General features: G+C 43.2%; 1 protein-coding gene across 2 annotated transcripts in view; it reads left to right on the forward strand.

Annotated features, from left to right (window-relative positions):
* The window catches only part of GRXCR2 (glutaredoxin, cysteine rich 2), a 54863-nt gene extending 35631 nt beyond the window's left edge, over positions 1-19232 (forward strand). For both annotated transcript variants that reach the window (XM_005885996.2, XM_014533153.1), the window contains exons 2-4: positions 6381-6775; positions 12124-12351; positions 17836-19232. In XM_005885996.2, the coding sequence (XP_005886058.2) occupies positions 6381-6775; positions 12124-12351; positions 17836-18018 (806 nt within the window). In that variant the 3' untranslated portion in view covers positions 18019-19232. The remainder of the gene's footprint in view (positions 1-6380; positions 6776-12123; positions 12352-17835) is intronic.
* The last annotated feature ends 610 nt before the right edge of the window (positions 19233-19842 follow it).

A 19842-nucleotide genomic window follows, 5' to 3' on the forward strand; every position in this document is an offset into this window, starting at 1 on the left:
GGGGCAGGAGGGAGGGGGGTAAGAGATCAACCGAAGGACTTGTATGCATGCATATGAGCATAACCAATGGACATAAGACACTGGGGGGTAGGGGAAGCCGGGGAAATGTCAAGGGCGGGGGAAAAAAGGACACATATGTAATACCCTTTGTAATACTTTAAGCAATTTAAAAAAAACAACAACAACAACAACAAAAAACAATTACACTTGGCTTACAAATCGAGTCTTTATAAAAACAGAAATTTGGCTCTAGAAAGAATCCAGAGCTCACCTATTCTTTTTAGTAATCCCCAAATCTCCTCTGTTCATCTCAAAGGCTAGCAAATATGTAGACCCGGATTTCGGGGTGGTGGAGGGGAGCCCTTCTTGGAGAGATTACTGTATATCCTTTCTCTGTGTCTTTGAGATGCAAATGTTCTACCTGGTCTTCTCTCGGAACACAGAGCCATTTCTTGAAATGCAAACTCCAGGGATATAATTCTGATCATAAAAAGAAAACAACAATAAGAAGCTATTTGAAAATTAGGTGAGTGAAAAATCTTAAAAGTTTTTCCACAAATGTTGCTAGAAGCTTTAGCTATCTTAACTTGTTCTATCCACCAGAAACACAATTGGAATAAAATTGTTGTTTTATAAACAAGTTCTGCGCTATCACACCTGTCTCTTGGCTAAAGTTTAAAAACAAAAGCTGTAAGATCTCTCCTTTGTGTATGTTTATGTATGTCTATGCACGGATGTCATAGATGTGTGATATTTTCTACCTCCAGGTGGTATTGCCAAAATTAATTTGTAGAGAACTCTATTTAATTGGCTTTAAGACAAACAAGCAATGTACGTAAATCAAATATACTCTTAGAAATATGGAAACTAACCCAACTGTTTTTCAAGTGCATGTGATCTAGGATAAATCATCCTATATAATAAAAGCCTAATATGCTAAGTGTCCGGTCGTCTGGTCAGCCATTTAACCAATCAGAGCATATAATGCTAATGATATGCTAAGGCTGCTCAACCACTTGCTATGACATGCACTGACCACAGGGGTTAGCTTGCTGCTGGAGTCTGGCCAATTGGGACTGAGCAAGACGGGCTGGACATGCCCTGGAGCCCTCCCGCGGTCCCTCCCCAGCTGGCCCTCCCCAGCTGGCCAACCTTCCATGTCCCTCCCCGTCCCCGATCGTGCACGGGTGGCGTCCCTTGGCCTGGCCTGAACAAATTTTCATGAGTAATCTAAACAGAATTGTTAAGAACAAGGAGCCCTACCTGGTTTTGCTCAGTGGATAGAGCATCGGCCTGTGGACCAAAGGGTCCTAGGTTCTATTCAGGACAAGGGCACATACCTTGGTTGCAGGCTCCTTCCTCCCTGGTCTGGGCCCTGGTCGGGGTTTGTTCAGGAGGCAACTAATCGATGTGTTTCTCTCATATCAATGCTTCTCTCTGTCTTTCCCTCTCTCTTCCACTCTCCCTAAAAATCAATGGAAAATATCATTGGGTGAGGATTAACAAAACAAACAAACAAACAATGAAATTAAATGGATGCAAGTAAGATAAAAGTTTATAAATGAACAGGGTTGATGCCCTGTCAGGTACATTTTTTCTTTTTATATTTTTTATTTATTTGCTACAAACTAGTTTGGTTCCTGGGGGGCCCTGGTTAAGGAGTATCCTTAAGTCTCTTGGCATTCTCTGCCTAATAGTTATTGTAGTCTCCCTAGTATGCTGTATTCTCTCAGAGGTCTCAAGTGCATTTTTTGCAGCTATGAGCAGTACATCAGGTGGTCTCACTGCTCTTGGAGAAACAGAAATAACTTAAATAATGAGTTGAACAGCAAGAACAATTTTCCACAGATCTGACATCATACCCTATGCATTTCCCAATGAGACAAGAACACCTTCACTCTGATGGTGACTGAGAGTGGCACTAATACCAAATTTTTGGACCATCTCTCATGTAGGAGAGGATGACCAAAAAAGGGGGGAGGGTTATTAAATTAATTGAACAAGGAGGCCATTAAACTGATGTGGCTCTAATGCCATGGTGATCTACCAAAATCTTAAAGTTTTGATTTTGGCAAACTCAAATCTAGGCCTGTAGGTACCTCATGGTTACAAAATCACAATGCTAAAAATAACCCATCACAAACAGCCAACTAGGCTTTAAACTATAGCCAACCAATAATTTCCTTATTTTGCATCCCTTTTTCTCTGCTGAGAGAGCGCTCCTAACCACCTCTGGTTTGGTGCTGCCCAATCTGAATCAATTTTTGCTCAAACAAACTCTTAAAATGGAAAAAGAAAAATCTCCTTAAGAGAAATTAATGGGTTGCAAGGGATGGATTTTTTTCATTTATTTTTTCCTTGATTATCAAAGTAAGATAAGCTTATCATAGACAATTAAAAATTGAATGAAACTGGGAAAGAAAAAATTTAGTACCGTTGGTAACTGGACAACCAAGGGGTCCGGTCTGCCTGTCACTACTGCAGCCAATTGAGCAGAGACACGGCTGAATCATATACGAGCGTTTATTCCAATAATGCCGGCAGCGTGGGAGAGCAGCAGGTCATCCACAAAAATCTGCTCTGCCTCTCCCCATAAGCCAGCTGCTTATATTGGGTAGAAGGACAAAGATGACATGGGAAAGTAGGAATTACAGGCATGGAGAAGCAGGCACGAGATAAGCATTACAGGTTACAAGTCATGTGGGCTGGCAGGGGTCAGAGAGCAGTTCCTCCGGGCACCCTGGGACCAGATTACAATAGAGCAGCAGTTCTCAACCTGTGGGTCGAACGACCCTTTCACAGGGGTCGCCTAAGACCATCGGAAAACACATATATAATTACATATTGTTTTTGTGACTAATCACTATGCTTTAATTATGTTCAATTTGTAACAATGAAATTGGGGGCCACCACAACATGAGGAACTGTATTAAAGGGTCGTGGCATTAGGAAGGTTGAGAACCACTGCAATAGAGGCTGGGGGTTGTAAAGGGCGGGTGCCTCCGGGACTAGATTGTTTCAGCCACGAGGTTGTAAATCTTTCCATAATGATATGCAGTTCTCGGGACAGAGGCTGGACTGCATTCCGATGTTAGCTCCCATGTCCCAGGGCGTACAACTGCCAGCCAGGTTAGAATGTGCTTTCTCTAATCAGAACAGAACCATCACAGTTATTAACAAAGCATGATTAGTATTTCTTATAATTGTAGCTAGTCCCCAGTATTCTCTTTCTGCCCCTAACATTTTCACCCATTGCAATCAATGTTAATGTTTTGACATTATTTCTTCTGATTTATGCAGTTTTTTCTGTCTTTGTAAGGTTCAAGAAATGAACATTTTTAAGGCTTTTCATCGTGCTACCAGAATTGCTTTCAATTTATCAATTATATCCTCCTTCTGGGACTATTCTGAAAACACTAAAATCTAAAAAATAACCAGAAGTATGATTCTTTCAGAACTTTCCATGATTTTGGTCTGGCTCACTCAGAGTCTATTGTGAACATGGGACAAGGCCTAAAAAAACTATAGAACAAATGTTACTTGGAAAACTCATTTCCACCTTTTGCTTTCTTCAGATAATTAAATGATTCTTTTTTCATAGTCAGGATCCCATTTAATTCCGTTGTGTCGATATTTCTAACTTAATTTTAACGTTACAATTTTCAAGGTGGCAGAAGCATGATTGTGCAAATGTATCAGTGCACAGGCTCTGGTTGAAGTCTATTCTTCTGAAAGGCTACCTTTGTTAATGGTGTTCATTTCTTGGGCAATTGAAAATGCCTGTTTGGCAGGTAGCTGTGAATGGAAGTCAGCTCACTGATCCTTCCAGATGAAGATAGACTATTGGTCATGTATTCATACCGGTTTCTGGGATGAATAGAAGAAAATATTCTCTTTTTTAGGGCTTCCCAATCTTTTTCATGGCGTGGCATACATAGCAAATAATGATATTTGTTCTATACACTAGAATAAACGAATAAGGTGACTGCCTGCCTGGAAGCCTTGGGGCCCACTTGGTTGTCCTAAGCGCTGAGGGATATAGGTTCCAGTCTCCTGTAAAGCGTTCATGGTACATCAGGGCTGGCCCTGCTTCCTAGGGAACCTAGAGGAATGTATCTTCTGATGTTATGAAGAGCATACCTTTGTTTTTTTTTTAGAGATGCTGTTTCTGTGTGTGTGTGTGTGTGTGTGTGTGTGTGTGTGTGTGTGTGTGTTTAACCTATTTCTTGTATTGAATACATGGGGGCTTTATCATAGTGAAACCCCTCCTATTTAGTAGAAATATAGGTATTTTTCTTGACAACTTTCTGATCCTACCTCTTCACTATTGTCCACAAAATACGTATAACTCTTGTGTGTGTGTGTGTGTGTGTGTGTGTGTTTAACCTATTTCTTGTATTGAATACATGGGGGCTTTATCATAGTGAAACCCCTCCTATTTAGTAGAAATATAGGTATTTTTCTTGACAACTTTCTGATCCTACCTCTTCACTATTGTCCACAAAATACGTATAACTCCTCTTCCAAAAGTTTTATTTATTTGATTTCTCTCACCTAGAAGTCATTCATACAACAATTCTTACCTGAGTTCTATTATGTACCAGGCACTTTGATAAACACTGGGGATAGAGAAATGGTAAAGGCAGCTTCTGACTCTATGAAGCTTGCAGCTTAGTGGGGTGGGGGTGGAGGGAGGGAACCACAAGAATGGTAAAGAAAACAAGCACGCGATGGTGGTAGGTCCAGCGTTCCATGGCATTCTCCCTGAGGCAGGAAGGAAGGCTTCCCAGAAGTGGTGACATTTGGGTTGTGACTTCAAGGAGGAGGGGAAGTTTGACATTTCAATGAGGAATCGGAGTACTGGATAAAAGGCAGAAACTAGTGGTTTTGAGAAACAGATGAGCTTGTCCGTGTGCCCGGAACGCCAATTCCAGGAAGCACTTGGAAGAGTGGAGAGGACCAGGCTGGGAAGGAAGGTAGGGTTAGGTTTTGAGGAACCTTGCCCGCTGAAAGGAAGGGTTAGGACTTGTTATGCGGGAGACTGACATTCGCAGAGTTGTGTTTTGGAAACCGCTCTGGCATCAGGGTGGAGGATGGACTTGCGGATGGGTGGGACAGTCATTAGAAGGCTGCTGCAACTTTGAAAACAGAAGCGATGAGGACTTGACCTAGGGCTAGGGTGCTGGGTGGGTGAAAGAAGGAGTGGTGATGGAATTCCTAGGAATGGCCACAGGAGCATCAGAAGTCAGCTTGGACAATGCAGTAACTGATATCATTAGCAAAAACAGGGTGGAAAGTGTAACCCCCACCATTCCAGCTCTTCAAATCCAACCCATCCTTTTAGACCCAGCCCAAGGGCCCTTTCCTTTACAAGCCTTCTTCTTCCATCCTTGTCCCCTCAGGGACCACTTTCTTCCCAGAAGAGCTATGCTGTGAGTCAGCGGTGGACTGCTTGCTCCCTAAACAGGAGGCTATTTTATGTGTTAGGTCTGTTTCCTAAACCAGGTTGTAGGACTGTCATTCTCAAGCCCCAGGTTTCCTGCTTCTCTGATAGTCATTCCAATGACGGGCTCACAGTGTTGGGCATTTACCAGGTGCTGTCTGCAATAGGCAGTGGTGCCTAGCTTTGTGCTTGAAAAGAAAAAAAAATTTTGTCTTTAAAAAAGAAAAGTTTATTGAAGTATAATTGACGTACAATAAACTGCCTACATAAAATAGACACAAAGTGGAACTTATCTGGTTCACACAGAGGCAGAAGGCCCAGAGTCCAGGACCTATGGCTCCCTCTTGTCTAGGATTCCTTGAGACACAATTGGAAGACATTTGACTTGGTGGGCTGGTCATGGGCTTTGGAGTCAGATAGAACTGAGTTCAAATCCCTGCCCTTTACTTGCTTAGCTGTAATCCAGCAGATAAATGGGGAAACTGCTCTGAGCCCCACTTTCCGCTCTGTAAACAAGGGACAATAGTACTTTCACTGTAGGGTTATTGTGAGGGTGAAGTAAGCTAATGTATGTAAAAATCTCTGGCACTTATTAAATGCTTATTAGGTCATGGCTGTTGGTAAGAATAACAAGACATTTGCTAACTCATTGAGTAATTGATCCGTATTGAACTGGTACTTGTTCAGGCTAAATAAACTTACTCAGGTTAAGAAAAGCCAGGGTTGGGGTGAATTTCTGGGCGAGTTTGGGATTCATAGGGGACCCAATCTTGTCTTATGCTCCCTCCACTCCATAAACCCGCAATCGCCTGCCTTTGCATGAGGGTCTATCAATACTTAATGTGTGGGTGTCAGTTGCTGTAAACTGAGTATATCCCAGCAGCGACTTGAATTAATTATGTGCAGGAGGAGAGAAAATAAAGTGCCTTTTTCTCAGAGCTCCGAGTTCCACTGGCTGCACTGAGGCCTGGAAACCACAGAGGGACGTGCCTGCTGATGGAGGACCCTGAGAAGAAGCTGAACCAGAAGAGTGACGGCAAACCCCGGAAAGTACGATTCAAAATCTCTTCCTCCTACAGTGGCCGAGTGTTGAAGCAGGTCTTCGAAGATGGGCAGGAATTAGAATCGCCAAAGGAGGAATACCCTCACAGTTTTCTCCAAGAGTCCCTGGAACCCATGGATGGTGTTTATGGGTCTGGGGAAGCCCCCAAGCCCCGATCCTACTCCCCTAAGCTGACTGCTCAAAGGATCAGCGTGTTCAGAGAGGGCAATGCCTATACGTTGGCGGGCAGCCAGCCTTTCTTCAACGATTACAAGACAAATGACCATAAGGTGGGTATTGCGTGTGGGGGATAAGCATTAAGGACTAAAGTGCGTTTAGAGAAGCACCTGAATGTTTCAAATTTGTATTATGCTCATGTTCCTGTACCAACCAGGGCTGTAGGTGCACCAAATGGGAAGTCGCTCTTAGGATAATATTTCTGGGACAACAATCGCATGCTTGTGGATTCGTTATTAGAAAGTGCAATAAGCACGATAGTATTCAGATTCCATCCAGGGTAAAAAGAAATTGCACTGGGTCTTTGGCTGGGTTATCTCAGTAAGTAAATTAAATAGAGGTGCTGTGGTTTTCAGGTTGCCCGATGCTGGTTTAGAAAATGATGCAGCGACTGGTTGTCTTGTTTCCTGAAACAGCTAAGTGTTTGGAGGTGCTCATTTTACTCTAGGCAGTTATTCAGCATGTGGTTTATCCATAACTTGTTTTTTTTCCTCCCCATCTCCCTCTTGCTGCCTGCTTTCAAACAATGTCTGTCTGTTAGTTTATTTATGTTGCCTTTTCATTGCTCATTAGCATGAACACTGGGTAGGTGGAGTCCTGAGAAGAGATGGTGAAGAGCAAATCAACCAGAGGAAATGTTACACGGGGAAGAAGTGTGAGCTAATAGCTCATTTGAAACATGTATTTATTTGTGAATTTCAGTGATCTTCCCCAGTAGCATGGATAATCAAATGTCCATGCGTGGTTTCTCTTTTTAAGTTAGAAGAGCCTGGAAAGGTAGTCACTGATTTCTAGAATCTCATAGGAGATGTGGATATGCTCTCTGCCAGTGGGACTATGAATGTGTTTCTTCAAAAAGAGTAAATACAGTTATGTAATGTACCAGGTTATTAATAAATAGTGTTTATGAGTAGGATTTGTACTCCTCTTTAAAGTGTGAAATTCAGATAATTACTCTCTAATCATTTTTATTAGTTTCCTAAGGGAACAAATACTACATCTATAGCAGACAAATGTATGGACCTTCCTAGCACTGATAAGAGTATAATTAGGGGCATGTCCACATTTATCAAAGATAGTACTGGTTTCTTTTTGGTATGAAAGGGGGCTGGAATGAACAGCCCCTCGTGTTGCTGGAGTGGCTTATGCATTGCATTGCACTATCACATACTATCGCATTAGGTCTTCACGACAATCTTGAGGAGAAAGGCCAAGTATGGTCACTCCCATTTTACAGATGAGGAACACTGAGTGCCAAGTTGTTAAAGGACTCACCCAATATGGTCATAGGTGCAGAGTCAGAGTAAGAACCCAGGTCTTCTGATTCCCCATACTCTTTGCCCGATGGAACATTCCTTTTTAGAGAATAAGATCACTACCAATAATGTTGATGATGATAATATTAGGTACCATTTACTGAATGCTTATTATATCCTAGGTACATAGCTGTCTTGTACTTAAAGTACCTCATTTTACCTAAATCTTATTCATATGTTTAGAATTTACAAAGCTGTAGTTTATTCAATACCTTATACAAGGCCACAGTAGCTAGTACTGGACTGCTTGACCTTCATAAGTCAGTATGCCAAACTTGGCATTCATGTAAATGTATGATTAGGCATGGATTTATAAAACCAGGCATGGCACAGTAGATTTAAACACCAGACTCTAGAAGGCATGTTCAGGGTTAGATTCCTGCATGGTCCAGTTATCCTTGTTTTCTTTGTTGCCTGATCAAATGCCACATCCCAATCTAGACAGCCTTTTCGTGTAGGAGTGGTCAGGATGGATTCATGCACCTGCACCCACTGAAACAGGTTGTCAATGTGGTGTTTATGAAAAATAAGGAAATGAGAGCTTGGAAGTCATGATTTTTCAATAGTGAACCCAATTGTAAAATAACCCCTAGTAAATATTGGCTGTGAGGCAACATTGGGTAGTAGTTAGGCACAGTAATTAAAAGTAGAGGTTCTGAACTTGAATAGATATCTGTATATCCAGGTTTATAGCAGCTTTTTTCACAATTGCCCAAAGGTGAAAACAACCCAAATGTCCATCAATAGGTGAGTAGACAGTCAAAATGTTGTAGATACACACAATAGAATATTATTCAGTCTTAAAAAAGGAAGGAAGTTCTGACACTTGCTACAACATGAATGGAATCAGAAGACATTATGCTAAGTGAAATAAGTCACAAAAGGACAATCATATGATTCCACTTATACGAGTAGTCAGATTTATAGAGATAGAAAGGAGAGTGGTGGTTGCCAGGGGCTGGGAGGCGGGGAGGGGAGAAGGAGGAGTTATTGTTTAATGGGTACAGAGTTTCAGTTTGGGACTAAGGAAAAGTTCTGGAGATGGATGACGGTGATAATTACACCATAGTGTTCAAGTACTTAATGCCACTGACCTGTCCACTTAGAAATGGTAAATTTTATGTTATGTATATTTACCACATCAAAAATAATGTGTGTTGTGTGTGTGTGTGTGTGTGTGTGTGTGTGTGTGTGTTTAAAAAAAAAAAACAAGGGCTCTGATGTCAGTTAAACCAGGGCTTGATGTCCATTCTACCCACTTACCCGTGTGAGCTCGGGCAAAGCCACTTAAACTTGCTGAGCTTCAACGTCATAATCTGTGATATGAGGGTAATAAAAGTACCTGCTTACAAAGATTGTTGTGATGAAAGAGAGATAACAGATAAGAAGCCCTTGGCATTGTGCCTGGCGCATTGTATATGCTCTGTAAATGTTACCTACCAGTGCGATAATGACCAGGTTCTTATGAAAGAAACACTGAGGCTTTTAAAAATTTTATGTGGTAGATAGAGAAAGTGGTTATAAACAATCAAATATTTTAAGGAATTGAAACTGACCGAAGCTTACAAGGTTCATAAAAAATGGAAGGGGAAGGAAGAGAAGTAATATCCACAGAACACCCACTTTATACAGAATGCATAAATTCAGCTTTACAATCATTCTATGAGAAAGAATTTTACAAATTGGAAAAAAAAGGAGTTCATAGGGGCTCGGGAAGTTGCACCTCTCACACAACTGTCAGATAACATTTGAATGCAATTTGAACTCAGGTCTGCCTGCCCGCAAAGCCCATTGCCTTTCCTTGTACCCGGTGATGTGTTTAAACCTTGAGCAGCGGAGGGGTGTCATGGTGACCGAATAGCAGCCTCAGTCGCTGCCATTGACATCGGGATATTTATGCGGCTCAATCACATAGGTTACCATTCTGGGCACCGTGGAAGGAAACATAAAATTCCTGGCTCCATCCCGGCCCTCTATAATGTACGAGAGGGTGTTCCTCACAGGCAATCGGATGCAACCAGATCATGTGAAGTTTAGTTACACCCGGGGAGTTTCCTTAGACACCAGGAAGAGCTTGGCTGTCAGGGTGACTGAAACTTAAACACACCTGCAGGGTGACTTGGGACCGTCCACCTTTGGAATACATTAAAAGCAAATGGACTCGCCTGGGTGTCTCAGATGCTGACCAGCTTAGAGGCAGGAGGTCGAACCAGAGGGCTGCAGAGTTTTTTTCAGTATGTTGAGAGTTTTGCCTGGAAAAAAGAAACCAGCCGTAGATGTGAAGAAAGCTCCCTCGTAACTGAGCCTCTTCGGCTATTACTGGAAGTGGAAATGGAACCTTCCAAAAGTGCCACCATCTTTATCTGCTGATGTTCAGAAACTGATAGTCCAGAGTGCGAAACAGGAACCCCGCGCGCATCAAGCAGTAGGAAATGGAAGCTGCCACACGATCCCTAGAAGAGAGGGAGGGAAACCAGGGCTGGGTAGGAAGCTTGTGGCTTCATAAATAATTATTGAAAACCCCATGGATGTCTCAAGGAAGGGGACCTGAATATTGAACTCTGGCTCAAGTCAGATTGAGACTGCTTCGGTGGAGCATCTAAATAGATTGGCTGATGCAGTTCTGCAAAAGCAGGGCAGAACATTTCCCGCCGAAGCATGTGGTTGGGTAGCATGATTGCGCATGCGCTAATGACCAAAAGAACAGTTCTGAATAATGACAGCAGTAACAGTGCCTACCCTTTGTATGGTACCTTCAGCTTTTGCAATCCCTGTTTGATATCCTCTTCATGGGACCGCCATCCGTGGACGATGACATGATTAGCCTCAGGGAAGAGAGTACAAATATTTAATTGCTTAATCACCCCAGAAGCCAGCGAAGGGTTGGGGCAGGGTCCTAACACCTGAGGTCCTAAGTCAACTTTTACATGACTGGTTGGGGGATGTGAGAGGCTCTCTGGAGAGAGGCTGGAGTAGCAGGAGAACGCTCAGGAGTCTCAGGACAGCTGTTTACCAGCCAGTGTAGAAGCATTTCTGTGTTTTAATAATAAGTTTGTCTTTGGTGGTTAGTGCATGCCAGCGAGATGGGCACACCGAGGCTCTGGGAGGCCAAACGACTCTCCTCTATTTCATAGTTGGTGAACAGTGGGATTGGGATCCAACGTTTCCCTGCAAGCTGTCCTAAACATTTACTCCCCTGCTTCTCTACTGTCCAGATGATTCCTCAGTAAATGGTTAAGGCACACATGAGAAATCCAGCAAGGGAACAGGAGCTATTGATAATGATGCTGTTAAAGTATATTTATTGACATAAAAAGATTTTCATAGACAAAGAACAAAAACAAGTTACAACAGAATATATATATATATAATATGTTAATATATAAAAAATATAATGATCTTGGGAAAGTGATTGTGAATAGTTTAGTGTAGGTGCTAAGAATATGGATTTAGAGTGAGACAGAGTTGGGTTTGAATTCCAGCCAGAGACCCTGAGTAACTTTGTGACCTTGAGACACACTTAATCCCCCTGAGGCTTGGTCCCTTCATCTGTAGAATGTGGAAATCATAGCATCTACCTCATAGGGATGTTCAGGGGGAGAAGTGAGGTAATGTTTGTAAAATGCTTAGCACAATGTCTGCCATCATAATAATAACAATAAATGCTCAATAAATTGTATATACTATTATTTATGCACAGAAACAAATTTGTGACACTTATTTTTAAAAAGGCATTCCTTCGTGTTTCTTAAGCCCTCATTATGCCTGGCCCTACATCATCTGCTGTGGTATGTGAAGTAGACACTCTGGGCCCTACCCTGCAGAGCCCTACACTCTAGTTATATGACTAGTGTAGCATCGGTCGGCTACCATCAACAGGAAGAAGGGAGAAGGTTGCCATGGTTTTCAGAGAAAGCAAACAGACTAGGGAATGAACTGGAGCTTTGTGGTCTGATGGGGTCACAAGTGCTGGAGAGTAGAAGTCCCTCCTGTCCTATTTCCCGGGACGGTGAGCAGGTTCTGCAGCTCTGGATTTATTTGGTGACTGTTGGTGAAGGTTCCATGCTCATTCTCCATTTCTCTAGTCCCCACCCATTATAGATTTTGGAAAGATAATCATCTACACGAATAACCTGAAAATCATTCGAACCCCAATGGACAAGAGAGACTTCATGAGGAAAATTCTCCAGAAGGAAGGGGAGATTGAGGAAGAGTCTCTGATGAGCAAAGAGGAAATCTATGGAGACAGCGACCAGAACGACGGGCCTTTGGCGGAGACAGAAAGCATGTTCCCCCACAACCAGTACCCCCAGGTGCGTCAATGGGTCACTGTCCCCCCAGGAGGGCCCTGCTGCAGTGGTCTCCAAATGGTCTTGGTTGTGCACTGCTTCAGTAAAACTTTCAAATATGGCTACGTAAGATGTCTAAATATTAAAGCTGTCAGGGATTTTATTATATTTTAATGGTACATTGTTAGCAATAATGGTTATAAGTCCATATTTCAAACACTCCTAATTTTAATTTTTTGGGTGGCTTCTTTTGAGATCCGATTAGGTAGCTATTGTTTTCACTTTGCAGTGTGGCTTTAGAACATCTTGCTGTAGACATGGGAAAAATTAGCTCTGCCCTTTTCTTATGGATTCCCTTGTGCTTCTATTATTGGGATCCTCAATCCGTAGTTTCCTTGAAGAAACTTAATAAAGCTGCAGGTCCTTAGATTTTGTGGAGATGAGTTTAGTTAAAAATAAACAGCATCATTTGTAAACCCACTAGGCCAGGCACAAGTAAACCGCAAAATGTTGCCATATGTGGAAAGTGAATGAATGAGCCGGGCCACCATTGCCACTTTACGTAAAGTGGGGTCCCTTTACATCATGCTTATTCCAGGGTCCCTTTGGGTACATTATTGTAGTGACTGCCAGTCTTAGTGAGGGCACCAGTGTCAACTAGTTTATTAAAAATTAGGATAACAGTTTCTTTTGAAAATATTATTAAAGCTTAACTTCTTGTCACCTCTAGATAAAAATATAAATAGCTCCCCACCTTGGAAACCATTGCTCAGACATGCTGGGATGAGGGGGAAGACTGATAGCTGATAGTATGCATTAGTTCTCAAGGTGGGGTGGGGTGGGAAAAGCAATTTTGATGACATTAAGCTAAGAGAGTAAAAGCTTGGGTGGCAGCAGAAGTGAATGTTTTTTCCTCTTTAGCTTCTCTCTCTTGGGACTTAAAGCTTTCTGTGGGGCGCACTCTCCCCTCCCATTTGTTGGCTTCCTTGCCCCTGAGTGATGTCCCCACCCTGGGAGGCTAAAAGTTCTGCTCACAACTTCTCGCGTCTCTTTCTAATCTGATCACTCATTGAGAGATTTTTGAAATGCAAATCTGATTGTGTCATCCCTTCATCACCTCCCTTCCCCCACCCAAAACTTTCAATGGCTTCTCTTCACTTGGGATAAAACCCAAACTCCTCACTTCTTCTAGAAAGCACTGTGTGCCTGGCCACTCTTGGCCTCTTCAGCCTCATCTCTTACCCCATCTCTCCTCATTCTCTTCACCCCAGAAACACTGCCTATCATGTGTTCTTTGCTTTTTCTTCCAAGGGGCAACTTCCCTGGCCTAGGATATTCTCCAGATTCCCTGCCACCTTTTCCTCAGCCCCTGAGATCTGAGTGGAGGCATCCTTTCCTCAGAGGGGCCTCCCTGGCTTCCATGAGGATAACATTCCTAAGAAGGGACCCCTCAGGGCAGCTCACACCCCTCCTCACAGTTGCAGTCTTATACTTATTTGGTTAATGTTTGTTCTCACGCATAAGGTTTAGTCTCCATGAGGGCAGGGGCCATGTGTATATTGCCTCCCATAATAGAGCCTGCCATATTATAGGTGCTCAATAAATAGTAATTGTTTGTGGAAAGAGGATTGGCATTTGGGACCAAGTGCTAGCTGGTAAGAAGTGTTCTGCCTCTGCCTTCTCTAGATAGCCCTACTCAGAACGCGGCGTAGCAGTAGGCAGACAGCCAGACATTGCCATCCAAGGCATTCCCTCCCCACCATAACACCCATTCATTCTATTCCTTTTCACACCATATTACAACTTGTAGGGGCATATATTTTCAGAAGAGAGCCAGAAAAGCTAGCATGCAGGTCCCACTGCAGCCCTGAATGCAAAAGCAACAACAGGCCCGACATGACAATTGTCTTTCAATTCAGTACGGACAGAGCCATGTTTCTTAGCTGGAATGCCATACGCCAGCACAGAGGTGTGCAGCAGAAAATTGCTGTGAAAGGTTATACTTCACTTGGCCTGTCCTTTAAACTCTGTTTTAAATGGCCATTTGTTTGCCCAATCCCTCATGCAGTAAATGCCCGGACAAGATTATTCTAGAAAAGGGTCAAAGAACACCAAGGAGCCCCTCCTGACCAAGGGAAGCGGTGAGGACAGTGATGAAAGGGCAGGGAAAGGCTAACTGCCAGGCCACGCTGCACCCCTGTAGTAACTATAAGAGCAAAGGAGAGGGATCATTGAATCGAGCCACGGTGAAACATGGAAGGGAGGAAACCTGGCCCTGGGTTCAACGGATTTGAAACCACAGATCATCTAGGCTCCTTTATGCTTCACCTGATCTTGCCTTTGAAATAACAATAATAAAAAAGAAATAATAGTAATAATAGCTACAGTTTATTGAGGGCCGGGCCCATGATAGCCTGGCACCATGCCCAATGCTTTCCATGCCAGAGTCCATGTCATGCTCACGAAGACTCTGTGAGGTAGATATCTCTGGTAGTCTCCTTTTGGAGCTGGGGAAAGTAGGCTCAGAGAAGTTACGTAGCTTACCAGAGGTCATCAGAGTCAGTAGTCAAGCCCAGGACCACCTGACTGCCAATCTCATGAATCATGATCATAACCATTTAGCTAACCGGATTGGCGCTGGTTACCCTCTTCAGGGCTAACAAGCTTTGATCCCGCAGTGAAAGCCCAGGCCCCTTTCCTTGGTCATGGAGCTGGTGGGAGGTGGTTTGGGAGGTTTGTTGGTTTTATAACCTGCACTATGTTGTACAACTATGTTCTAAGTCCTCTTACTAAGTGTTTTCTGAGAAGAATTTTAAAAAATAATGAGAATGAAAGAGTAGAGACTCAGTAAATACTTGATTTAGTGAATCATTAAATAATTAAATGAACATGTTGAGGTGAGTAGTTGGAAAGGGTGGTAACTCAAATTAAGGAAAGAAACTCCAGCGCCCAGCTGGCGTGGCTTAGTAGTTGAGTGTTGACCTATGAACCAGGAGGTCATGGTTCAATTCCCTGTTGGGGCACATGCCCAGGTTGCCGGCTCAATCCCCAGTGTGGGGCATGCAGGAGGCAGCTAATCAATAACTCTCTCATCGATATTTCTCTCTCTCTCTCTACCTCTGCCTTTCTCTCTGAAATATATATATATTTTTTTTAAAAAAAAGAAACTCCAGTATGCATCAGGTAAAATTTGATTGATGATTTGGCTTTGTTCTCTACAGCAAGCTCACCAGGCCATTTTGTTAATCTTTCACTATCTGACCTGGCATTCTATTATGTTAGGATTTTACTGTACTTTCTTTGACAACATTGACTTATACCATTAAAATCTCACTGGGATCAAGTCTAAAACATTAAAATGTGTGGATTTGGCAGAAAAATGGACTGTGGCAACTTGCTTTAAGAACATTTTGGCAAATAAATTTATTTTGAATACTTTAAGGGAAGAAAACACATTTCTGCATTGTTAATATATGAAAGTATGGCAAGAATCAATAAAATATTAACAAAAGGGTGCACAGACATGATTTAGATTTTTGTCAGTTGGAAATCACTTCTATTCCCTAAATCTAGAATGAATAAAGTGTAATACCTCCTTGGGCACTGTGCAGCACAACAAAGCTACTTGCAGAACTAATGCCTCCCTTTTCAGAGATTATTTTTATTAGGTTATAAAAGAAAGCTGTTAGCTGGATGGAGCCTCCCACTGGACTCCAGCTGTGTTGGTAGTTCCTAGGATTAAGAATGGGAAGGATTCTCTAGACAACATTGTTTTGTTTGTTCATTTGGCAAATATCTGAACAGCAGATATTTTCCTGGCTCCACACTAGATGTCAAGGAAGTGACGGTGAAAGGGACCACGCAGAGAGCTTCCTGTCTAGTTCCCAGGAGCTTTTAGCAGAGTGAGAGACCTGCCGTGCTTGGGGCAGGACAGGCGGTGGGACTCCTGGTCCAGAGGTTGGGTAGGCAAGGCTTACTGACACTTGAGAACATGGGAACTATCTGGGTTGGGAGGGGGCACAGGTTCCTGGAGACCAGCTGGAGAGAGATCTAAGGACAAGAGCCTGATGAAAAACGTAACTAAGCATTTAAAGCCTCTGAGGAGTTTGGTTTTAATCAGAAGTTTATCTGGAAGGCAAGTGTTCATTTAAAGGTTTCTTGAGTGCTCTGTGGTAGTCACAATTGCAGGCAACTTAGGAAAATTGGCATCAGTGGGGAGAACAGCCACCAGACTGGAGGCAGGCGTCCACACTGAATTCCTGCTGGAGCTGGTAGATGTCGGACTAGGGTTGTGACTGTGGGGTGGAAAAAAATTGGATGGGTTTGACGGTGAAATGAACAGGATTTTGTGCCTGATCCGCCTGGTATAGATTTGGTATTGCCCCTTATTTCTTGGAAGGTTATAGGTCTATGTATGATCTTTGCACAGAATCCAAAGATTGCCAGTTTTCTTGAGATGTTTTAGGGGAAGAACACAACAGTAGACATAGGACATTTTTCTGCAGGGGGGGAATCGAGTACTGGAGACCTATTAGCAAGGCTTAGAAGTGAACAAACTCTCATGGAAAACCCATAATATGCCAGATAACATAAGATGGTATTTTCATGTACTCTGTCAGGTAATATTCTAGCTGCTATACTCAGAGAGGTAAGCATTATCACTCCCATTTCAGAGGGAAAGAAATGGAGATTTAGAGATTAAGGGAACTGTCCAAAGTGTATTCTTGATGTCAGAGCCAGGCTCCTGAGTCCAGAGCGGAGCTCTGAATCCTGGGGCCTTATCACAGTTCTCAAAGAGAATGAGGATAAAGTATTGCAAGAATTCAGAGCTAAGCTTCCAAGGATTGTACCATCAATTCATTCGTCCGCTTAGTCTCCACAAAGCAATCTGTCTTGAGCATCTACTTCAGACAACTACAATGAGGGGCTGTGTACGTAGTCAATAGGAGCATAAACTCTGGTGCTCAGCTGCCTTGGATCAAAACCTGACTCTTCTTCAAGCTGCATGACAGTTGGTGAATAACTGAATTTGTGTCTCATTTTCCCATCTGTAGTATGGGGATGGTAACCCTTACAGGGGATTGTTGTGTGATTAGATGGATTGATATATGAACAGACGCTTTTAGAACTGCGCCTGGCACCTACGAGTCATGCTACAAATGTGCACTCTTAGTATTTGGCAATGAGGAAACCCAAATCTTTGCTCTCATGGAACATACAGAAGTTACATGTCAGATGATGGTGACAAGGGCGATGAAAAGCCTGAAGTCTTGGGACGTGAGGCATGGTGGCGGGGGATGCTGCCTGAGAGATGTCCACCAGGGAAACCCTCTTCGATAAACTTGCTGTGATTATTCCATGCCTCTGACCAGTTCCCTCAGTGCATTTGTGGGAAGCATTTTCCTCTTATTCTGCCCCAGCCTCTGCACAGCCCAAGGGTATTTTCACCTGCATGTGATCAATCAACTCGAACTGCTATCGTTACTAAACGCTGACCGTCTCTTGCAGGAAGGGGAGCTTCCAGATGACAACTGTTTTCACTGCCGAGGCTCGGGCAGTGCCACCTGCTCTCTGTGCCACGGCAGCAAGTTCTCCATGCTGGCCAACAGGTTTAAGGAGTCCTATCGGGCCCTGCGATGCCCTGCCTGCAACGAGAATGGCCTGCAGCCCTGCCAGATTTGCAATCAATAGCCCGCGGCTTTGAATGTCTGCCTTTATCGCATCCTCTCTAACGTTATTTCTAATAAACTGCCCCCACCCTCCCTCTCCCAGCCAGGAAGCCACAGTGGCTGCGCTCGCTTCCACCGCTGGCAAAACACAACCACCCTCAGCTACTTGATGACATTTCACGAGGCTGATAACATCTCCATGTGGGTCTAAGTGGCAGAGGCATTTTCGAATTAGAGTCGGCTTTGAAACTGGTTCTAAAATTATCCTTCCAGGAATGTGTACGTGCATCTCCCTTGACTTAGCTCAGTTTCCTCCTTGCGCTAGCGAACCAATAAAGGTCCCTTCCAGGCAGCAGGGTGAAGTCATTTTCTGGCTGGGAGTGATTTTGCAAACTTTTGCAGCGAGAAGGGAATGAAAAAGGCAGGTGTCTGAGGGACTGAATTCCTGTTGCTTAGAATGCATTTCAAAGCGTCATTGGTCAAATTGAAATTTTAATTAAGCAGCAGAAGGGAGGGATGCCCAATGTCCCAGGGCACTTAGCAGGCCACTGAAAACAAAACAGCAGGTACGTGCTTCGTGCTGAAGATAGGCTGGCCGAGGAGGCATTTCTTTCAAAGCCCCAGTCCCTCCTGTGTGATGGGCGGGGGTGACTCCCATGCAGGTGACAGCAGTGCTCCTTAGGACAAGATGAGACCAGACATGTCTGTGTGCCTCCAAACTACTGAGGATAGAAGCCAAGTCAAAGCTTTCTGTGATAAATTTGGTGCTTTAGTACTTGTGTGTGATATCACTTCTTCCAGCCTCTGAATTATTCCCAAATAAATCTATTTTAAGTGTAAGATACAGCCACGATCTCCTCGTAGAAGACTCTGGATGTTCTCTAGGCATCTACTGGAAACCTGGAAAAAAAAAGCCAACCAAGGCCGATTTTTAGCAATGATCTTTCTGCTGTCTGTGAATACACGTACAAAGGGTCAATCTTTCCTCTTAAAGTTGGTATAAAATTAGAAAAATGCTTTTGTTAATGGACTTTGTGGCCCAGTCCCCTTGAAATAACACTGTAAAATGTTATCTATTGAGATGCGTTGCTTTTCTATGATAATTATTTGGATTTTCATAACAATTTTTTTCAGGATTTGTTTGTTAGCCTGTGATATCCAGCTATTAAAACCCACCAGTGGAACAGTACTTTTCAGGCACTATAATAACACTTCTAATAAAAAGATTAAAATATTCTCCAAAGCCGTGGTCATTCTGCTTCTCCTCACTTAGCCAGAGCAGTAGAGCTGCTGCCGACTTTCTTTGCTTCTGCACTTAACTACTTCCTGACTCTGTTTTCTCACAGCTGTTGATTCTTACATCTTTCCAGAGTAACAGAAGCAGGGGTGGTGTCGAGAGACCTTTAAGTGTAGCCTTTTGCTTTGTGGTGGGAGCATCCGACCGCAGCTGCAGTTTGAGCCCTGCATACGGGACGTGCAGGACGGTACGGCCAGGTGCTGGGTGTGCGGAGCTTCCCAGGTGGACACCACCCCTTTGGCATCTCATGGGCCTTACAGTTTCAGTGGCAGAGACAGCTACGTAAACATGTTATTACAATGTGGTGTGACAAGTTCTGCGTTGGGGGAATTTCAGGGAACGGTAGAAGCATGCAGAAGGGACACTGAATGGAGCCCGAGTGGGGTCAGAAGGGGAAGAGGTGTCACAATATTTCTTTTCCTTCCCACAGGCTTTTAATATTTTTCATCCCATAAAAAATGCATTTACGAATGATTACATTTATTTACTCAGTCAGTAAGTATTTATTGAGCACTGGGACTATATCAGTAGAAAAAAGCCAGGGAGCTT

This window comes from Myotis brandtii, unplaced genomic scaffold, assembly GCF_000412655.1.
Source record: "Myotis brandtii unplaced genomic scaffold, ASM41265v1 scaffold95, whole genome shotgun sequence".
Classification (NCBI taxonomy): domain Eukaryota; kingdom Metazoa; phylum Chordata; class Mammalia; order Chiroptera; family Vespertilionidae; genus Myotis; species Myotis brandtii.